This window comes from Protomyctophum bolini (genome assembly GCF_963924005.1).
Source record: "Protomyctophum bolini genome assembly, chromosome: 5".
Lineage (NCBI taxonomy): Eukaryota > Metazoa > Chordata > Actinopteri > Myctophiformes > Myctophidae > Protomyctophum > Protomyctophum bolini.
Window position 1 is genome coordinate 5,742,787 of NC_137866.1, and position 22,067 is coordinate 5,764,853.

Below are 22,067 nucleotides of genomic sequence, written 5' to 3' on the forward strand. Positions count from 1 at the left end.
TTTCAGACTAAACGTGAAAAGCATGGAGTCCTCCTTGGAACCAACGGTTGGATGGAAGGACTGCTGGATGGACGGTTGTCAGACGGACAGGTGGACAGGGTCTTTTCCGTTACTCTTTCCCATCCACGTGGTGTCCACAACGTCACACACTCAAAATACACCATATTTTATATAGACTGAAAGTATAATCTCACTTCCTTCCCTCTTTGTCTAACGTCTCTCAAGCACACTTTGTAGTGATATTATGGTCAAGACGTCACTTGTTTTGTTTTGTTCACAATGGACACAATGTGAAGTGACTCCGCTCCAAGCCCACTGTTGGTGTTACGTTATCTCTGTTTTCTTCTTCTGTGGCTTTGATTGAGGACCATGTATATGTTTTGGCTTTCACATCAGCTTTAGTGGGAGTGTCATTTAGAGCTTCATTGATGACCCTAAAGGGGGATGAACCCGACCAGGGGGTCTTCAACAGGGAGTCCTCAGAGTTACCAGGGGGTCTTCAACAGGGGGTCCTCAGAGTTACTATGCGAGGGACGGCCAAGTCTTTGTGTGATAGAGGATATTTTTCTTTCAGAGTAACCACTTGAACCCCAGCATCCCTATTCTGAGGAGAGCTTTAGTTTGGCAAAGAGCATTGTTGTAGATGTAGAGGGACAAAGGTCAGGTTTACAAGTATTGACGGTTTAAGTGGATAAATGAAACCATCTATAAAAGGTTGAATCACAATGTTATACGATGGCTAGTGAGGGGGTCCCTGCTTCATCTCTCTCTCAGCTAAGCTAGTGAGGGGGTCCCTGCTTCATCTCTCTCTCAGCTAGTGAGGGGGTCCCTGCTTCATCTCTCTCTCAGCTAGTGAGGGGGTCCCTGCTTCATCTCTCTCTCAGCTAGTGAGGGGGTCCCTGCTTCATCTCTCTCAGCTAGTGAGGGGGTCCCTGCTTCATCTCTCTCTTAGCTAAGCTAGTGAGGGGGTCCCTGCTTCATCTCTCTCTCAGCTAGTGAGGGGGTCCCTGCTTCATCTCTCTCTCAGCTAAGCGCCTGAAAAACGTTGAAGACCCCTGCCCTCCTATAGTTTGTTTTCCGTCCAGGTTAAAAACTACAGCAGGTTAAAGATATGCTTTGCTGCAGCTGTGTCGTGCATGTTTTTAGTCTGAACTGGAAAACGAGTCACCTATAGGGTTTGGTGGCCCTTTAATCACCACACTACTGACACACCGCACAAAAGTAGAAGAATGTGGTTGTGCTGATCAGCTGCTTCTAGTCAGTGGTGGTGGAAGAGCACCGTTGAATAAATGCAAAAGAATACACTGTCACTGCTACACATTTACTGTTATCAGTGGGTCTCAATGTGGGCTCTGGGAACACCAGGGGGTCCCAGCAAAATGATTAATATTTATTAGGAACCAAATGGACCCTTACGGGTTAGTATCTCTGAGAGTCTGTTAAACGGACATTGGGGACCACAATACGCTGTCGGTGAATACCAAACTTTATCGATGGCTGCTGCATGGACCTTGAAACATGTTCACATTGTTTTACTTAAAAACACAATTACAATCTTTGCTCTGACTTCACAAATGTTACGGTACTGTTTTATTTTGTAGTGGTATTATGATTATTATTAATATTCTTCGCTGTTGCACCCTGCTGAGGCCAGTTCTGTTGCATGTCTTTGCACCCATGTTTTAATTTTTTTTAAATCAATGTTTGTAAAAGAAATCACCAGTTACCTGGGTCTGGGTGGCGAGCATGGCTAGAACGCTATCTATTCTCAAACAGTGGGTCGGCACCCATGTATAGTTCACGGACCAATTTGTATGGGTCGCAAGTAAATATCCCCTTTTTTGTGTCTTCCATTTTCTAAAGAATATATATTCAAAAGATTTACAATTTTCATAATTTAAATGAACTCCCAACATTTCTCAAAAGTATTTCATAAATAAAGTTCAATAAATCGAATAATTTCCATAAGTTTAAGAAGTAGTGAAAATAGCAGCTCTTTTTGCGCCGCGTTTGTGAGCTTGTAGATCTGCTATTTTCACGGTCCCGGGAAAACATCTAATTTCTCCTTTGGGTCTTGAGCTAAATGGTTTGGGAAACACTGGCACTGATATAGAAACACATGGTACTAGCTATAGCCTATGGCAGTTGGTACTAGCTATGACAGTATATAGAAACACATGGTACTAGCTATAGCCTATGGCAGTTGGTACTAGCTATGACAGTATATAGAAACACATGGTACTAGCTATAGCCTATGGCAGTTGGTACTAGCTATAGTGAAGGATATAGAAACACTGGTACTACAGAAGCTATGACAGTACAGTGAAGGATATAGAAACCCTGGTACTAGCTAGTACAGTAAGTATATAGGAGATTATGAAGGACACTACTATACCTATAGGGTACTTTAGTAGGCTACTTTATTATACGGCTTGGTTGAATTCGGGGTCAATGTATTTATTTATTAAGTGGCCGTTTAATAAGCGAGATAATAAACGGGTCGGCGCTCAATATGGAGAAATAAAATCCCTTCAGGGTGATTACCGTAAATTGATTTTATTTCTCGATAATGACTGCCTACCCATTCATTATCCCTTACCTGTTGCGTATAGGCATGTATCGATTCACTCAACTCACCATACGATTCCAATCGCAATACTATAGTTCACAATACGATTTCTCTTGATTTTTTAAACAGACAATTGACCGAAAAGTATTTTTATTATTAATATTATTTCTCTTACACAAATCCAGTAAGCCTATTTTCTTTCTCTTTTAATTTCCTTCTCTTATTGTTCAATACAGTAGCAAATTACTGATTTATTTTAATCAATTATCTTACAAAGATCCTGTATTTTCTTCTTTCTCTTTTTTTTTGCATCACGATTCAAAATGCGATTTAATTTAAATTGTCCCCGGTTTGAATGGATTTACGATACATTGTTACTAGGGATGTCCCGATAAAAAAAATAATGTTTCCGATCCCGATACGACAATTTCTGTGTTAGCCGATATCGATACTGAATAGAACAATATTTTATAATAATACTTATTTTGAAGTCCACTTGACCGGGAATAGTGTTTATAGCTATCTAGCGATATATCTCGTGTTGTGTTTATGACAGACTACTCACTCAAATGTGCACTTGCAGTTTGGGCAACTCGAAAGCACACTCCACATGCCCCCAACATTTTATTTACCTGCCATAGTGTACCCCTGTGTACCCTTACCCCTGTGTCGGATCGGTGGTTGGACTGGCATATTCCGATAGTACCCGATATGACCAAATAAGGACCGATCTGATACTTTTCCGATACCGATCGGGACATCTCTAATTGTTACATGCCTGTTGCGCCTCTAGAAGACTATTTGACATTGGCTAGCTACATATAGGATAAGATCAACGTTGTTGAAGTTCTGGTGGTTATACTGTACATTGTAAAATGTTAAACAAATAGAAAGAAAGGAAACAAGTACAGATGTTGTATGGTCAATTTTGGAACTAGTCACAATTGACAGTTTTGTCATTTTTGAGTGAATAACTACTGTATGCTGACATAGTCCAGACAGTGTGTCTACACTTAGATAAATGTGCAGTGGGGCCATCCAAAGTCAAACATATATACATTGATAGTTTGGTCTCGCATAAATATTTACTGTAGGCTACATCCAAGTATGATGTAATCTTTTCTTTATATTAACATGCATTGCATTCACATTGATAAAAGACAGGGACAACATTCACACAAACCAGTGTCTTTAAACACCCCACAAAACCCACAACACTTCAGGTACACACACGACACGACACATACAAGATGTTTCAATATATCTCTTTCAATATATTTTGTTTTGTTTGTTTGTTTTATAGCACTGCCTGAATGAATGAAGATTTGATTATTTGTTTGTTTTTTTCACTGAACGCTGCCCTGCAAAACCAAAGCGCATCAATACAGCTTTCATCTGAAGTATTGTTGGTATACAGATGTGGAGCACGTTCTCATTTAATAACTTGATATGATCTAATATTGATGGTCTGTGACTGTGACCTGACAGCTGTCAATCAACGAAGAAACAGTTGAAAGGCCAGTACAGTGCAGCTTCCAGTTATGTCCTGTTACACTTCATTTTAACAACGTAAACAACCATGCACGGAAACGTAACGGTTCGTTAAGGCTATATGTGGTTCCACGAAAGAACCATCCCCGCACTCAAGAACCATTACATTCAGTGAATGGCTCTTCATTTGCCTCATAGAACCTTTTATTTGGCAAACCAGGAACCATTTTGGTCACCTGTAACCAACCACTTGGCGTGGCCCTATTCAGGTGTGAACAGTCGTTGGACATAGCTATAGCCTATACAAGCTCACAACGTGTCACATTGTGAGTCTGTAGACTTTTGACAAAGACATTTAGGGTAGAGGAGAAAAAGGTGTGGGCCAAGTATATACCCCTGCATGGGGAACACGGGTCGGTAGGCCTATTTTAAGACTTATTTATATTGGTCTTTAAGGCCTCACTCTGAGGAACCAGTTTCGGTTCCAGTTGCCAACTTTGTTTGTTCCCGTGAACATGCACTGAAAATGTCCATTTGTGACTGATTTGTTAACTGTAATTATAATACATTGCAGATTTTGTACTGCTTCTAAAAAAAACCTTAAAACCTTCCTTTGGGAGAGAATCTGAGAATAGACTTGGAAAACAGTGAAACTCTGCCCTCTTGTGGTGCTCAGTTTGAATAACCAGTAGGATGATGTGATTATGTTAAATCTGACGTCACAACAAGCTGCAGTTTGTTGTAATTTGATTCACAGTAATATACAGTATGCAGGGTATTTTGTATAAAGTTTATTGCTTTAACATTATTATTATTTTAACTATTGCTATACTATTATATTATTATTATTATTATTATTAATAATAATACTTGACACCAACCACCAATTGTAATTAAGCTGTGTGGGTATGTTGTATAGTAAAAATGGGAGAGTACTATATAAATATATGAATAAACTCACTGACTACACTGATAACTGATGTGTGTGTGCTGTGTCTCCTACTGACTACACTGATAACTGATGTGTGTGTGCTGTGTCTCCTACTGACTACACTGATAACTGATGTGTGTGTGCTGTGTCTCCTACTCTACTGACTACACTGATAACTGATGTGTGTGTGCCGTGTCTGGTGAATTTCCTCCACACAATTAATTTAGCCTATTCCTAGTTGCAATAAAGAGATTTCAACCTTACTACTACTTGTAGATAAATATGCACAAATTGTATGCACATTTATAATAATTATCAAAATAATAATAATAAATTAATCATTTCCATTTGGGGGATATCTTTCACAATAATAAATGTAACGTGTTCTAGACATTCTAATGATCACAAATATTACAGACATTTTACTTACCTTTATCAGGGTTAAATGTTAAAGGTCAAAGGTTAAAAAAGTCCAGAGATTTCCAGATTTTGAAGTTTGTGAATTTCTGCCTCGGTGGGGGGTATTTATATGCAAATATGACCAATGGCAAGACTAAACAATGAACATCAATGTTTGAAAAATGCTTATACCTGATTTTCTGCCTGGATCTTTGTGTGAAACGTTCTACACACAATCTATGCATGTGCACACACTCTCCCTGGATGCCAACGACAAACCTTTACCCCAGTCTTTGAGTGGTGCAACCACTCCTACAACCAGCAATGTCCGTGCGTACCTACTGTATGTGGCCATGAGCACGAGTATATGACTATTAGTATTAGTAGGGGCGCTGTTTGCCAGAAACAGAGAGAGAGAGATAGTATTAGTGCTGCCTGTTGCCTGCTAATGAGAGAGAGGGGGGGGGGGGGGGGGGAGATGCACCACTCAGTTCACACGGGTGTGATTTTTCCACAACAACCAGGCTGTTATAGCTCCACCATGAGGCAGATTTTTGCAAAACACATTTATTTATATTACTCTACATTTGATCCATACATCACGCAAATCTATACACATAGTCATGTGATCAACACGGACCTGTCCGCTTCCCCATATTCCATCCCCATTGGCTAAGATTGCCTTCCAAAGTTTGCAAGATTGGTCCATTTTGAACACTGCTTTATATAAGGCTGATGACTCCTTGATTAGAGTGGGTGAAAATATTATCACACATAAAGATGAAATTACCAGATTCCATCCTGGAGGCTAATCTTTCCGGTGATAAACGTCCGGCCAACGTCAAAAATCTAAAAGGTCAACCAAAGAACAAGATTCCTTTACAGGATCTCCTCACTGGTCAACAAAAACACCTTGAAGACCCTAAACAGGAGCCCTAGACTAGTACAAGGTTTCTTCGACTATGCTTGCACCTCCTGGTACCACAGCACATCGGCCCTTAAAACAAGGCTGCAGCAGACATCCCAAAACAAACTGGTCAGGCTATACTACTTGGCCTCACTCCCCGAACCCACCTCACCCCTGCCCACTTTGACTGGCTTAGGGTTGATGACAGAGTACAGTACAGCATCTTGCAATGGGTCTGGTCCACAAGATTCGATACACCACCAAGATACCATGTATACCTGTCTAGATACTTCCTTAATGTTAACGAAGTCCACACCCACAACAACAGAGGGAGTGTAACAACCCAGATTCGGCACAAACAAGGGACTACCGTAAATTAATTTCACTCCTATGCCACCAAAATGTGGAACGCCCTACCAACAGTCATTAAGACATGCGAATCCCTTGACTCCTTCAAAACCGCTCTCAAAGGGCATCATAAGGACTCGAAACTGCATGGGCCCCGTAAAATCTGAATCCCCCCCCCACCCCTTTTCCCCCTCACTGTTTCTTTTCCCTTTTTACCTCCTCTATGATGATTTCCTGTTTTGTGTATATTCGTACGTCTCTAAATGTTTTGATGAATTGAAAATGGTGGGCCCTCTAGTAAACAAGTGTAATGCTTTATGGTGTCGTCCACTCACAGTTAACAGTTTTTGTATTGAGTTGTACTTGAAACTGTAATTCTGTTAATAAATCAATCAATCAAAAAAACTTACTTATTATGAAGTATGAACAGCACTATAACTGGCCCATTCGTGTTTTCACCTATAACTGCACCGATCTGTGTAAAACTTTGTATGCACACTTTAATTGTATGCACACAGGAAAAGGAAAAACCTGATCCAGATATCACACAATTCGGTACACGTATGATCTCTATAGTCATGTGACCCAGACGGGTCTGTTTGATTTCTCATATTCCATCCTGATTGCAGGCTACGATTTTCCTCCGAGGTTTTTAGGAGTGGCCCGTTTTGTACAAAATGCCGTAAATCACGAACACTGCGTCCGATTGCGGTGAAACTGTGCATCCACTACTAGGCTTAATCGCCTCCTATCCTGGTGGAGACCTATATAATATTTTATATTTATATTCCCTTCTGACTTTACCCTTTGCAACCAGAACTTATATTAATGATGTGGCCCCCTGGCCGCATTTCTGTGGGTCTGACCGTCTGGATGTTCCAGGGACCCCCGTGTGTGAGTGAGACGTGCGTCTCTCTCTCTTTCTCTCTCTTTCGACACGTGACACACACACGCGCGCGCGCACACGCACGAACACACACAGACGCACGCACGCACGCACGCACGCAGACAGACAGACAGACAGACAGACAGAATCTGTATACCATATTACTGTCCATACAGTTACAGTAACAGTATACCGTAATCTGTCAGTTTGCCAACCAGCCAACGTCACATCCTGGTTGCAGCAGGAAGTGAGGTTGGTTGTGTTGATGTTTAGTGGCCAGGCTGGAGAGAGGAACGGGAAGAAGAAGAAGAAAACCAAGAAGAAGAAGAAGAAGAAGAAGAAGGAGACGGTTTGTTTTTGTTCAACTAAAACCGTCAAAACGGCAACAATTGTCACATTCGTCGCCATTTTCCGCCAGATAAGACGCTAACGTGGCGTATTTCTCCGCGACGGCCGCTCGGGGAGGCGAACAACACGACGTTATTGGATCCGTGAAGGGAGGAACCGTCACCCCGCTGACCCCCCTCCTCCTCATAAACACACAACAACCATCATGACGATCCTCCCCAAGAAGAAGCCCCCCAGCTCGGGCGTCGGGGTCTCGGATCACGCCGACGACGGCGACCCCAGGAGGAGCGGCTCCGACCCCCACCAGCACCCGCACGGAGGGCGGCCCGGCGCCCGGCCGAGGGCTTCTCCACCCCCGTGGTCCTACCAGCCCGCGCCGCCGTCCGCCAGGGATGACAGGCGGAGCATCGAGGCCAGTTCCCGGCCGCAGCAGGCCTCTCCGCCGCCCGTCGGCGGCGGCTCATCGGCGTCCCCGGCGGGAGGACCCGGCGGGGACGGCAGAGACAGTAGCGGCGGTATGGCCGCCGGGCCCCGCGGTGACCTGGCGGTGTCCGCCGGGGGTGGGGGATGCGGGGGAGGCATCGGGGGCTGCTGCTCGGGGCCCGGGTTGAGCAAGAGGCGGCGGCAGGCTGGCACCTGTTCCGGGGCCGGGGGGGTGGCGCTGGCCGGCGGAGGGCAGCCCGGGGTTGCCGGGCCGGGAGGTGTCGGGCCCGGGCAGGACACCGAGGAAGGAGCCGGTGGAAATAACAGCGAGGATGAGTACGAGAACGCAGCCAGGCTGCAGTCCCAGGACCCCGCCACAGTGGAACAGGTACTACCACTCACCAACTCTATTGTGAATGCTATACGAAGTTATATAAAGTGTTCTTATTTATGGTAGTCTGGTATACGGTATACCCCATGCTTTACTTTCTATAACATAAATTATTCTGTACAGATGTATCACCTTTTCTGCCATCATTGCCATATGGCCGATGTTTAATAACTGCTGTAATATCTATCTATCTATCTATCTATCTATCTATCTATCTATCTATCTATCTATCTATCTTAAAAAAAGGTTGAATGTCCACTCCTCTAGTTATATGTAGTTTGTCGTGTCTAAACTGCCCATCCATCTTAACTTTGACGTTAGTATGGTCCAGCTGACTGCTACTTTTAAAAGTTCCCAGGAATGTTTCCATTCTGAGAAAAAGCCATTTCATGTTGTTCATGGAACAACTCACAAAAGGTTCTTCAGTTAGAGAGGTGCCACTTAGTGAGTTGAAGGTCCCGATCACAGACATTCTCACTTAGGGAGTGTAGATGTTTCGCAGAAGCTGTCGTGTTATTTTTAGGTGTCTTAATGCATGTTATTGTGATTGTGTGTCAAACTGTCAATGTGACCTAGTTTTGAAATGAATGATGTTCTTCTGCTACCTTCTTTTGGCAAGGTGTCACTTGAAAAAGAGATAGTGGGCTCCACTTTCGTCACCGCTAAACTTCTTTGGCTTTTTGTTTTACTATTTTGCAAAACATTTTTTGAATAGTTGAAATGGCCAGTCTACAAGCTCACAACGTGTCAATGTAGATTGGCTAGTTGAAGTATTCAAAAATGTTTTTCAAAATAGTAAAAAAAAAAAAACAATGTTTAGGGATAAGGGGTTTAGCCACTTTAGCCGTGACAAAAATGGAGCCCAGTATCTCAAAGGGCATTTTCCATCGTAAGTAAAGTTTACATACATAGTACTATACATCTAAGCTATGTAATACACTGTTTTCCCCTCTTTTGTAAATAAATGACATACTTTATCATACAAGAATGTAAATAATTACATATACAAAACTAGCCGAGGCTAATTTCACTATACCGTATTTTAATTTAGGCTAAAAAAATGGAACGGCTTTGGACATAATCGGTTTCCAAAGATATGGTATACTCTATGTCTATGGCAGTGGTTCTTAAAGTGTGGTCCGGGGACCCCCAGGAGTCCCTCGGGGGTTTCAGGGGGCAACCATAGCTGAGTGGAGAGTGAGTCCGTCCCCCCCGGGAAGCCAAAGGCCCCTGGTTATCCTGGTTCTTTTTTCTTTTATCTTTTACAATTCGTCTCTTCTGGGGGTCCCTGGCACAAAACCTCTTCAGATGGATGGGGGTCTGCGGCCAAATAATAACATATCAATTTGCAGGTCCTTGACATGAAAAATATTGAGAACCACCTGTGCTGTGTTACAGTAAGGAATTTGACATGGTATACTACTCTATGGCAGTGGTTCCTTTTCAGTCAGTGACCTGACCAGTGACCACCCCCCCAAATGGACCGCCACCCTGACTAGAATGTAGGAGTTGAGGACAGGTATTACATTTGGTTTGACCCTGTTCCACAGATGCATTAATTGTCTTTCTTTTCTTTCTATATGTTTGTTGAGGTATTCAAAAAAAGCCTTGAAAGTCCTTAAATTGTCATCACTGTCATCTGGGGGGACCCGCAATGTATATATTGGTCATCAATTGACAGCCACAAGGCAGGTCAAGGTCATACACATTATAGTTACAATCCCATTTTTGTTTAAATTTCCTAACCCTACCTGCAGCATTAAAAAAATGAAGAGCTCAGTTGTATACCACCCGTAAGGCCGGTCACAAATGCATGGGATTATATTCAATTTGGCTATGGATGCTTTTTTTTTTTTTTTTTTTAATTGGGGTAATTTCTGTATTATATACAGTATAATATTGTTGCTGTTGGGTGGAAACCTCATTATGTCCAAAACTGTTGCTATTCATGATTCAAAATGAAGAAATGGCAAAAACATAGATCTACAAGTTCAAAACACGTCGCAATGTGGCACATTTAGAGGGTGTTGATCGGCTATTTTTGCTACTTTCCCTCTCTGCTACTAAGTAGGGAGGGGATTTATTTACGGAAAAAACAAACATACATAAAAGTTAAAATATGGAGATAAGAGGTTTCTGCTCGACAGCAACGAATATGATCTCCTCGCATCACAACAATGGAATTTGGGTCCAAAATCGGCAGCGCTTTCCTTTTTAGGTGGCGATACAATTTAACCCATTCTGACCTGAGATCAGATTCATACGAGTTTTCCACTGGACACACACTGGTCTGATTAACCCATTCTGACCTGAGATCAGATTCTAAAAATGTCAGTCGCTCTTCGATTTTTCAAAAATAGCAGACCTACAAGCTTGTAGCGCGCCACTCGGTGGTGCGCTATGAGCTTGTAGATCTGCTATTTTTCAATAGCTAAAGCATAACATAGTGCTAACACCAAAATGGGTTAATAATGATGATGTTCTCTGTTGTGCAGCCGGGCTGAGACAGGAGGGAGGTATTAACAGTATGTGTGTGACACAAAATACTGGTTCTCAGCCTAGACTTTGTCGAAGTGTCTCTGAGCAAGATACTTAACTCTGAACGGCTCCCTGGGGGGACTGGATTAATGACAGCCACTGCGCCTAAATAAATAGTTAGAAGGATGGGTAAATTTAGAGGACAAATGCACAAAAGACATCTACCGTATATACTGAATTTGTATGTGAGCGGACTTCATTTAACTGACTAAACCTTTTTTTTTGTTATACATTTAATTTTAAACACCAGTGTGCCAGTTATCACCCTCCCCTGTGCCAGTTATCACCCTCCTCCCTGTGGCTGCTCTCAGTTTTACATGGCAGGTTCTACATCTGTATGGTTTTCATATATTACTATGTTGTTATAATGTCAGCATGCTGATGGTTGAAAGACGAAGGGATTAGAGTACACTGCTACCCTCTCTCTCTCTCTCTCTCTCTCTCTCTGTCACACACACACACACACACACACACACACACACACACACACACACACACCTGGTAGTGAACAGGTCCTGGTCACTGTTACCAACCCAGTCAGATCTAGAATAATTGTCTACAAACAAAGCCAGTATGTACACCTGTCTACAAACAAAGTGTGTGTGTGTGTGTGTGTGTCAGTATGGATGTATGTAGAAGAGCCTCTTCCATTGACACCGTATGTCCTACAGAGACAAAAGAGCTCCGTCTGTCCTATAGACACCAACTACTATATGATCTGTTGGGTCTCTGTCTGTCCCATAGAGACAGACTACTATATGATCTGTTGGGTCTCTGTCTGTCCCATAGAGACAGACTACTATATGATCTGTTGGGTCTCTGTCTGTCCCATAGAGACAGACTACTATATGATCTGTTGGGTCTCTGTCTGTCCCATAGAGACAGACTACTATATGATCTGTTGGGTCTCTGTCTGTCCCATAGAGACAGACTACTATATGATCTGTTGGGTGTCTCTGTCTGTCCCATAGAGACAGACTACTATATCATCTGTTGGGTGTCTCTGTCTGTCCCATAGAGACAGACTACTATATCATCTGTTGGGTGTCTCTGTCTGTCCCATAGAGACAGACTACTATATCATCTGTTGGGTGTCTCCGTCTGTCCCATAGAGACAGACTACTATATCATCTGTTGGGCGGTAACATCAGATGTCTCTGTCTGTCCCATAGAGACAGACTACTATATCATCTGTTGGGCGGTAACATCAGATGTCTCTGTCTGTCCCATAGAGACAGACTACTATATCATCTGTTGGGTGGTAACATCAGATGTCTCTGTCTGTCCCATAGAGACAGACTACTATATCATCTGTTGGGTGGTGACATCAGATGTCTCTGTCTGTCCCATAGAGACAGACTACTATATCATCTGTTGGACGGTAACATCAGATGTCTGTCTGTCCCCTAGAGACAGACTACTATATCATCTGTTGGGCGGTAACATCAGATGTCTCTGTCTGTCCCATAGAGACAGACTACTATATCATCTGTTGGGTGGTGACATCAGATGTCTCTGTCTGTCCCATAGAGACAGACTACTATATCATCTGTTGGGCGGTAACATCAGATGTCTCTGTCTGTCCCATAGAGACAGACTACTATATCATCTGTTGGACGGTAACATCAGATGTCTGTCTGTCCCCTAGAGACAGACTACTATATCATCTGTTGGACGGTAACATCAGATGTCTCTGTCTGTCCTTTAGAGACAGACTACTATATCATCTGTTTGGCGGTAACATCAGATGTCTCTGTCTGTCCCATAGAGACAGACTACTATATCATCTGTTTGGCGGTAACATCAGATGTCTCTGTCTGTCCCATAGAGACAGACTACTATATCATCTGTTGGGCGGTGACATCAGATGTCTCTGTCTGTCCCATAGAGACAGACTACTATATCATCTGTTGGGTGGTGACATCAGATGTCTCTGTCTGTCCCCTAGAGACAGACTACTATATCATCTGTTGGGCGGTGACATCAGATGTCTCTGTCTGTCCCATAGAGACAGACTACTATATCATCTGTTGGGTGGTAACATCAGATGTCTCTGTCTGTCCCATAGAGACAGACTACTATATCATCTGTTGGGTGGTAACATCAGATGTCTCTGTCTGTCCCATAGAGACAGACTACTATATCATCTGTTGGGTGGTGACATCAGATGTCTCTGTCTGTCCCATAGAGACAGACTACTATATCATCTGTTGGACGGTAACATCAGATGTCTCTGTCTGTCCTTTAGAGACAGACTACTATATCATCTGTTGGGTGGTAACATCAGATGTCTCTGTCTGTCCCATAGAGACAGACTACTATATCATCTGTTGGACGGTAACATCAGATGTCTCTGTCTGTCCCATACAGACAGACTACTATATCATCTGTTGGACGGTAACATCAGATGTCTCTGTCTGTCCCATAGAGACAGACTACTATATCATCTGTTGGGCGGTAAAATCAGATGTCTCTGTCTGTCCGTAGAGACAGACTACTATATCATCTGTTGGGCGGTGACATCAGATGTCCAAAAGTGTTACTTTTCAAGATTCAAATGCAAATGTTATGTAGCAGATCTACAAGCTAAAAAATAACATGTTGCTCTGCGCCTCATTTCGAGCTGGCATATCTGCTACTTTTGATGATTTTGTGTGACGCTGTAGTTATGATCAAGTACTAGGAGTAACCATACATTATGTATGTTCTAATGGGACAGGACTGTACAGTAACCATACAGTATGTATGTTCTAATAGGACAGGACTGTACAGTAACCATACATTATGTATGTTCTAATAGGACAGGACTGGACAGTAACCATACACTATGTATGTTCTAATAGGACAGGACTGGACAGTAACCATACACTATGTATGTTCTAATAGGACAGGACTGTACAGTAACCATACATTATGTATGTTCTAATAGGACAGGACTGGACAGTAACCATACACTATGTATGTTCTAATAGGACAGGACTGTACAGTAACCATACACTATGTATGTTCTAATAGGACAGGACTGTACAGTAACCATACACTATGCATGTTCTAATAGGACAGGACTGGACAGTAACCATACACTATGCATGTTCTAATAGGACAGGACTGGACAGTAACCATACAGTATGTATGTTCTAATAGGACAGGACTGTACAGTAACCATACACTATGTATGTTCTAATAGGACAGGACTGTACAGTAACCATACACTATGTATGTTCTAATAGGACAGGACTGTACAGTAACCATACACTATGTATGTTCTAATAGGACAGGACTGTACAGTAACCATACACTATGTATGTTCTAATAGGACAGGACTGTACAGTAACCATACACTATGCATGTTCTAATAGGACAGGACTGGACAGTAACCATACACTATGTATGTACTAATAGGACAGGACTGGACAGTAACCATACACTATGTATGTTCTAATAGGACAGGACTGGACAGTAACCATACACTATGTATGTTCTAATAGGACAGGACTGGACAGTAACCATACACTATGTATGTTCTAATAGGACAGGACTGTACAGTAACCATACAGTATGTATGTTCTAATAGGACAGGACTGGACAGTAACCATACACTATGTATGTTCTAATAGGACAGGACTGGACAGTAACCATACATTATGTATGTACTAATAGGACAGGACTGGACAGTAACCATACACTATGTATGTTCTAATAGGACAGGACTGGACAGTAACCATACACTATGTATGTTCTAATAGGACAGGACTGTACAGTAACCATACAGTATGTATGTTCTAATAGGACAGGACTGGACAGTAACCATACACTATGTATGTTCTAATAGGACAGGACTGGACAGTAACCATACATTATGTATGTACTATAGGACAGAGACTGGACAGACCTTGATTGCTCCCACAAAGGAGGTTCAGTCACCATGGTTATTGGTAATTACAGCAGACGGTCGTAAAAACACAAAAGCCGATAATAAAAGAACACGGCAGATAATAATAATAGGCAGCCAAATAAAAAGAAAGATATGAAGATGAAAGATAAGGAAGGCCAGGGGGATAAAAAGAGACAGTCGTAGCCGTTGAGCAAGAGTCACATGTTGGTCATTTTGTCCCTGGATCGGGTGGAACACCTGGTAACTGCAGTTTATTTTTATTTATTTTTTAAATCTTACATGTTGCTGTTTTGATTGATTGTATATTTTATTGATTTTTTAAATGTGCAGGAAGTACAAGTTAAAAACCCATTTTGACCTGAGATCAGATTCTAAAAATGTCTGTTTGAAAATGACAGTTTTCTGAAAAAGCTATGTTTCTATGTCAGTCGTTCTTCGATTTGTCAAAAATAGCAGCCCTACAAATAGCCCTACAAATAGCATGATCTACAAGCTCGTAGCGCGCCACCGAGTGGCGCGCTACGAGCTTGTAGATCATGCTATTTTTCAATAGCTAAAGCATAACATGATGCTAACACCAAAAGGGGTTCAAAACATGCCAAATGGATGAGGCACAAAAAAAGCCAGAGGCTTGTTCCATTGTGGCCCATTTCGACCTGAGGCCAGTTCTAAAATCTAGGAGGATGTCAGTCATAAGGAGTGACCCAGGGGAAGGCAGGCAGCCCGGGAACACATTTAGCTACAACACCCCCATGGAATTATGGCAGAGCCACGGTTTTAGGTCAGCTTTAACCCACTTTGGGCGGGAACCCCTGTTGGTGTTTTAAGCATTAGGTTATACTTTAGCTGTTGAAAAATAGCAGATCTACAAGCTCCTATAGCTTGTAGGTCTGTTATTTTTGAACAATCGTGAAAATGTGCCTGAAATCTTTGAATATCTATTCTTTCAGAATTAGTTTTTAACTAAAATCTTTGCTTCTGGGGGGGTCCCTGAAACAACATATTTTTGGCGTCCGTCCACCACTGATAGAGAAACATGAGGTGTTTCAGAAAACTGTCAGGACTGTCAAGACATTTTTTTTAATTTCAACGTCAGGCCAAAATGGGTTAAACTTGAATGAGGAATAGAAAAACCTTCAGGGCTGTTGGTAGTAGAGTGAAAAACCTTCAGGGCTGTTGGTAGTAGAGTGAAAAACCTTCAGGGCTGTTGGTAGTAGAGTGAAAAACCTTCAGGGCTGTTGGTAGTAGAGTAAAACCTTCAGGGCTGTTGGTAGTAGAGTGAAAAACCTTCAGGGCTGTTGGTAGTAGAGTGAAACCTTCAGGGCTGTTGGTAGTAGAGTAAAACCTTCAGGGCTGTTGGTAGTAGAGTGCACGTCACGGTTTAAACCTTCAGGGCTGTTGGTAGTAGAGTGCACGTCACGGTTTAAACCTTCAGGGCTGTTGGTAGTAGAGTGCACGTCACGGTTTAAACCTTCAGGGCTGTTGGTAGTAGAGTGCACGTCACGGTTTAAACCTTCAGGGCTGTTGGTAGTAGAGTGCACGTCACGGTTTAAACCTTCAGGGCTGTTGGTAGTAGAGTGCACGTCACGGTTTAAACCTTCAGGGCTGTTGGTAGTAGAGTGCACGTCACGGTTTAAACCTTCAGGGCTGTTGGTAGTAGAGTGCACGTCACGGTTTAAACCTTCAGGGCTGTTGGTAGTAGAGTGCACGTCACGGTTTAAACCTTCAGGGCTGTTGGTAGTAGAGTGCACGTCACGGTTTAAACCTTCAGGGCTGTTGGTAGTAGAGTGCACGTCACGGTTTAAACCTTCAGGGCTGTTGGTAGTAGAGTGCACGTCACGGTTTAAACCTTCAGGGCTGTTGGTAGTAGAGTGCACGTCACGGTTTAAACCTTCAGGGCTGTTGGTAGTAGAGTGCACGTCACGGTTTAAACCTTCAGGGCTGTTGGTAGTAGAGTGCACGTCACGGTTTAAACCTTCAGGGCTGTTGGTAGTAGAGTGCACGTCACGGTTTAAACCTTCAGGGCTGTTGGTAGTAGAGTGCACGTCACGGTTTAAACCTTCAGGGCTGTTGGTAGTAGAGTGCACGTCACGGTTTAAACCTTCAGGGCTGTTGGTAGTAGAGTAAACCTTCAGGGCTGTTGGTAGTAGAGTAAACCTTCAGGGCTGTTGGTAGTAGAGTAAAACCTTCAGGGCTGTTGGTAGTAGAGTGCACGTCACGGTTTTGTCCTATAATGACATGCCCAAAATAGGGATGCTAGGTTCAAAGTGCTTAACCCATTCTGACCTGAGATCAGATTCATACGAGGTTTCCACTGGACACACACTGGTCTGATTAACCCATTCTGACCCGAGATCAGATTCTAAAAATGTCAGTCGTTCTTCGATTTTTCAAAAATAGCAGACCTACAAGCTCATAGCGCGCCACTCGGTGGCGCGCTATGAGCTTGTAGATCTGCTATTTTTCAATAGCTAAAGCATAACATGATGCTAACACCAAAATGGGTTCCCGTTCAGAATGGGTTAAAAAAGAGGCATTACACGGTAACCGTACGTCGGCTTATTTTGTGTAGTTTGCTTTCCAGTAGGTTTACAAACGACATTGGCAGGCGAGTAAGCAATGCGCAGCCACAGCTAATACAATGCAAAGATGTGTGTGTTTACTGTAACTGTTGGGTGTATTCCAGATCCATTTGTGTGCCAGCCCAGTAACGTAAGCAAAGACGAGGCAGCAGTCGACTGTATTGTCAATGCACGGTGGCACCCTTTAGTCTAACAAACGCACATCTTAATTTTATTAGCTGCAGCTGTGTTGCTTCACACTACAGTGTACGATACTGTTATGGCCAGTCAGCCTTTTGCAGCGTTATGGTAAATCCTCTTGGGGGGGGGGAATGTGTCCTCTGCATTTGACCCATCCTAACTACCTATAGGAGCAGAGAACAGCCAGGGGCCCATCCTAACTACCTATAGGAGCAGAGAGCAGCCAGGGGCCCATCCTAACTACCTATAGGAGCAGAGAGCAGCCAGGGGCCCATCCTAACTACCTATAGGAGCAGAGAGCAGCCAGGGGCCCATCCTAACTACCTATAGGAGCAGAGAGCAGCCAGGTGCCCATCCTAACTACCTATAGGAGCAGAGAGCAGCCAGGGGCCCGTCCTAACTACCTATAGGAGCAGAGAGCAGCCAGGGGCCCATCCTAACTACCTATAGGAGCAGAGAGCAGCCAGGGGCCCGTCCTAACTACCTATAGGAGCAGAGAGCAGCCAGGGGCCCATCCTAACTACCTAGGAGCAGAGAGCAGCCAGGGGCCCATCCTAACTACCTAGGAGCAGAGAGCAGCCAGGGGCCCATCCTAAGTAACTACCTATAGGAGCAGAGAGCAGCCAGGGGCCCGTCCTAACTACCTATAGGAGCAGAGAGCAGCCAGGGGCCCATCCTAACTACCTATAGGAGCAGAGAGCAGCCAGGGGCCCATCCTAACTACCTATAGGAGCAGAGAGCAGCCAGGGGCCCATCCTAACTACCTATAGGAGCAGAGAGCAGGGGGCTCTGTCAGTTGTAATGTCATTTTCCGGTACCGTGATCAAGGGCACTGAAAGCAAGAGTATTTACCTAATAATACCATGCATGTGTGCACTGTGTTGGTGTGGGAGGAAACCCCACCGGAGTGTCCGGATGAATGCAAACTCCACACAGAAAGAAAGGCCACATGCGCCGGTGATTGAATGAACCCGGGACCTTCTTCTATACTGTGTGAGGCAGCCATGCTGCTTACCACTGTGCCAATGATGAATGAATGCCATGTTTATTCCCTGTTGTAGGTATTAATTAACCCCACCTGGAAAACATATGTCGTGATGCAGTGAATGCACATTCTATGATTTAACTTATACTTGTATGTCTACATCCAACCCGTCGGTTGGATTAGTTGTGACGTGGCCACACGTCGTACGCTCTGATCCAGTTAACACGGAGGACAAAAGAAAACACATTGATGACTTAGTAGTATATACAGAAAGTGACAGAAATAAAATATGTATTTTGGTCGCCCACAGCTAATTTCATTATTCTTTAAAGGAGAATGTTTCTCGTGTTTTAACGCACTCCAAATGATATTCTTGTAAGTGCATAAGAAGTGTACACATTTCTTTTCTCATGTATGATCTTGAAGAACAATGGGATTTAGGTTCAAAATCTGCAAAATGTCCCTGCATATAACATAACATAACATAACATAACATTTACTTTGTCATATGATATAAACGCATAGTGAAAATAGCTGATCTACATACAAGCTCACAAGGCCTCATGATGTGACACGTGAGCTTGCAGATCAGCTGTTTTCAAGTCTCTGCAAACGGAGTATCATTATTGTACTGCTGACATTATCTCATCTTTTAAATCACATTTGAAAACCTTGATGTTCAGGAAACCATCCTCTCTTATATTATCTTATTTATTTTTTATAACTTTGTTTATTGGTTTTTTTCACAGAAGCATTATTTAAATACTGAGTTTGACAAATAATAAATGGTGGCATTGACAGCTTCTCTTAAATAAACCCCACAATTATGACACAAAAGAGTAAACGCATTGAATTGAAAGAAAAAGGACAACAGAAAACAAGACAAACAAACCTTTAAATACAACATCAGTAAAAGTCGAAAAAATAAAAGGCAGACAAAAACAGACAAAACAACAGTACACAACATCCTATCAACAATCATAGGTACATGATACATCCATAATCCAATACAATACAATACAATCCATACAATATTATCTTACCTTTTTTTACCTGCTTATCTTCCTGTTATTGGTATAGGGTACGCGTGTGACATCATCATCATACCCGTAAGTTATGCGGGAACGCCTACTGAGTGGCAAAAACTACTTTCTGGCCATGAATCCAAACAGAAACGTCCTATATTTGACGCTGCACTGCGCCGACATTGGCATAAGGGCTACGCTGGAATGTGGGCCCTTTGCTTTGTCTAAGACAAATGTCTTCCTCGAGAGACAAATAATAATAAAGAACCTTGAACCTATTATGATTGCATTAAACAACGTTAAACTCACTTTATACATGTGCATACCCTCTATTGCTTGCTCTATTTATTTGTTGAATTCTCTTTTTGAAGTTCTTTTATGTTACCATAAACCTCATATTTGATGTTCACTTCTTGTGTTGCCTTTTGTCACGTTAAATTGTGTGATTTTGTGCACTTTTTTTCCTTTTTTCTAATATGTGCTATTGTCAACATCACATGGGAATTTGTGTGTACTGGGTAAACACATTAGGCAATTTCAAGATGTCATATGTATATGTGTGTGTGTGTGTGTGTGTGTGTGTGCGCGCTCGCAGCAAGAGCACTGGTTCGAGAAGAATCTTGGGGAGAAGAAAGGATATGTCATTAAACGAATGAAAGAAGACGGAGCGTGTCTGTTCAGAGCTGTCGGTGAGTCGCACACACACACACACACACACACACACACACACACGTGTTATGGTCAGTGAACGACAACACGCATGCGTGAAAGAGCAAGGAGTATGGTGCAGAAGGAGAGGCCAACTAAAAATATTTTTCTCTCGTTTGAGATCAATGAAAATGCGCTAGGAGAGTCCTAGCACATTTTCATTGATCTCGACCGAGAGAAAGAATCTGTGTTGTACAGTACACACGTCCGTGCAACCCGTCGGTTGGATTAGTTATGACGACGTGCCCACGCGTCATACGGTCTGAAACAGTTCACACAGAGGACTGAAGAAAACACATCGATTACTTAGTAGTGTATATACAGAAAGTGACAGATGATGATGATTCTATATTTTCCACCTTAGTTACTCAAGGATATCTGAAAGAGGGTCTTTTCCAGTTGGACAGACTGACAGACTGCCTCTGATAGAACAGTATTATGATATGATTATTATGATAGAACTAAGTATTAGCCATTCTTTTCCATATTCGTCTTTTTCACTCCTCCCAATGAACAAATAATTATAAAGAAGAAAAGAACGGCAGGTTACAACACTTTTTGTTGTTTTTCTTCTTTGTAATTATTAGTTTGGTCCAAAATGTTGTGTTTGTTGTCATGAGTTGCCACGACTCGAGTTGGCTTTGTCCGCGGCATAACCGTCTTTAAATAAATACATTTTAACCCATTTAGGCCTAAGGCCGATTCTAAAAACGCCTCTAAATCCTGACCTAAGTTTTCTGAAAAACTTCAAATATTTATATAGCAGCATCAAAAAAATTACATTTTTGAATACTGTACATACTGTACAGAACCCAAATATGGGTTCCCGGCCTGAGGGGGTAAGACACCAAAAGGGGTTCCCGCCCAGAATGGGAATGCCTATGGGAAAATTGGGAATCATTTCCTGGGCCTGACGTCGTTATGAAAGGGGGCGGGACTGCGATGCTCTATTGTGTGTGAACGTGGCCAGACTCCCAAACACAAGGACAACAAGTTGACGGTTATATCCCATAATATGTTCCACCACCAAACGCTGATTGAATAAGTTTGGATGTAAAACAAGTGTCCTCATACAAATCAAATGTGCAGCCCATTTCAAAGATAGTAACTGTTTTTTCTAATTTCATTAATGTCTGGGGTATTTGAAATGTCTTGCAGTTTGAATTGACATGTACAACACTGTGATCAAAGTTTTACAGTACTGTGTTTATACACTTTTCTCGTCCTTTCATGTACTTCTCTGATGTTGATCCACCAGACGGTCATGTCCTTTTTTTTTTATAGAGGCTGCAACCATTTAGGATGTGAGCGACTGTCTCTTTGTCATGTGGGACTGATTGTCGTTGTAAAATTGGCTATTTGATCCAAAATGTAACTCTTCCCATGCCCATGACGACCTTAACGACCTTTTTCAAAGTGTCAATTTGTGCTGCTTAGCGATTAACGAGTTTTTGACATTTT

At 42.5% G+C, this 22,067-nt stretch overlaps 1 protein-coding gene across 2 annotated transcripts in view; it reads left to right on the forward strand.

Moving 5' to 3' along the window:
* Positions 1–7,777: 7,777 nt before the first annotated feature.
* Positions 7,778–22,067, forward strand: part of otud5a (OTU deubiquitinase 5a) — a 31,894-nt gene continuing 17,604 nt past the window's right edge. For both annotated transcript variants that reach the window (XM_080764398.1, XM_080764399.1), the window contains exons 1-2: positions 7,778–8,690; positions 20,494–20,587. In XM_080764398.1, the coding sequence (XP_080620524.1) occupies positions 8,085–8,690; positions 20,494–20,587 (700 nt within the window). In that variant the 5' untranslated portion in view covers positions 7,778–8,084. The remainder of the gene's footprint in view (positions 8,691–20,493; positions 20,588–22,067) is intronic.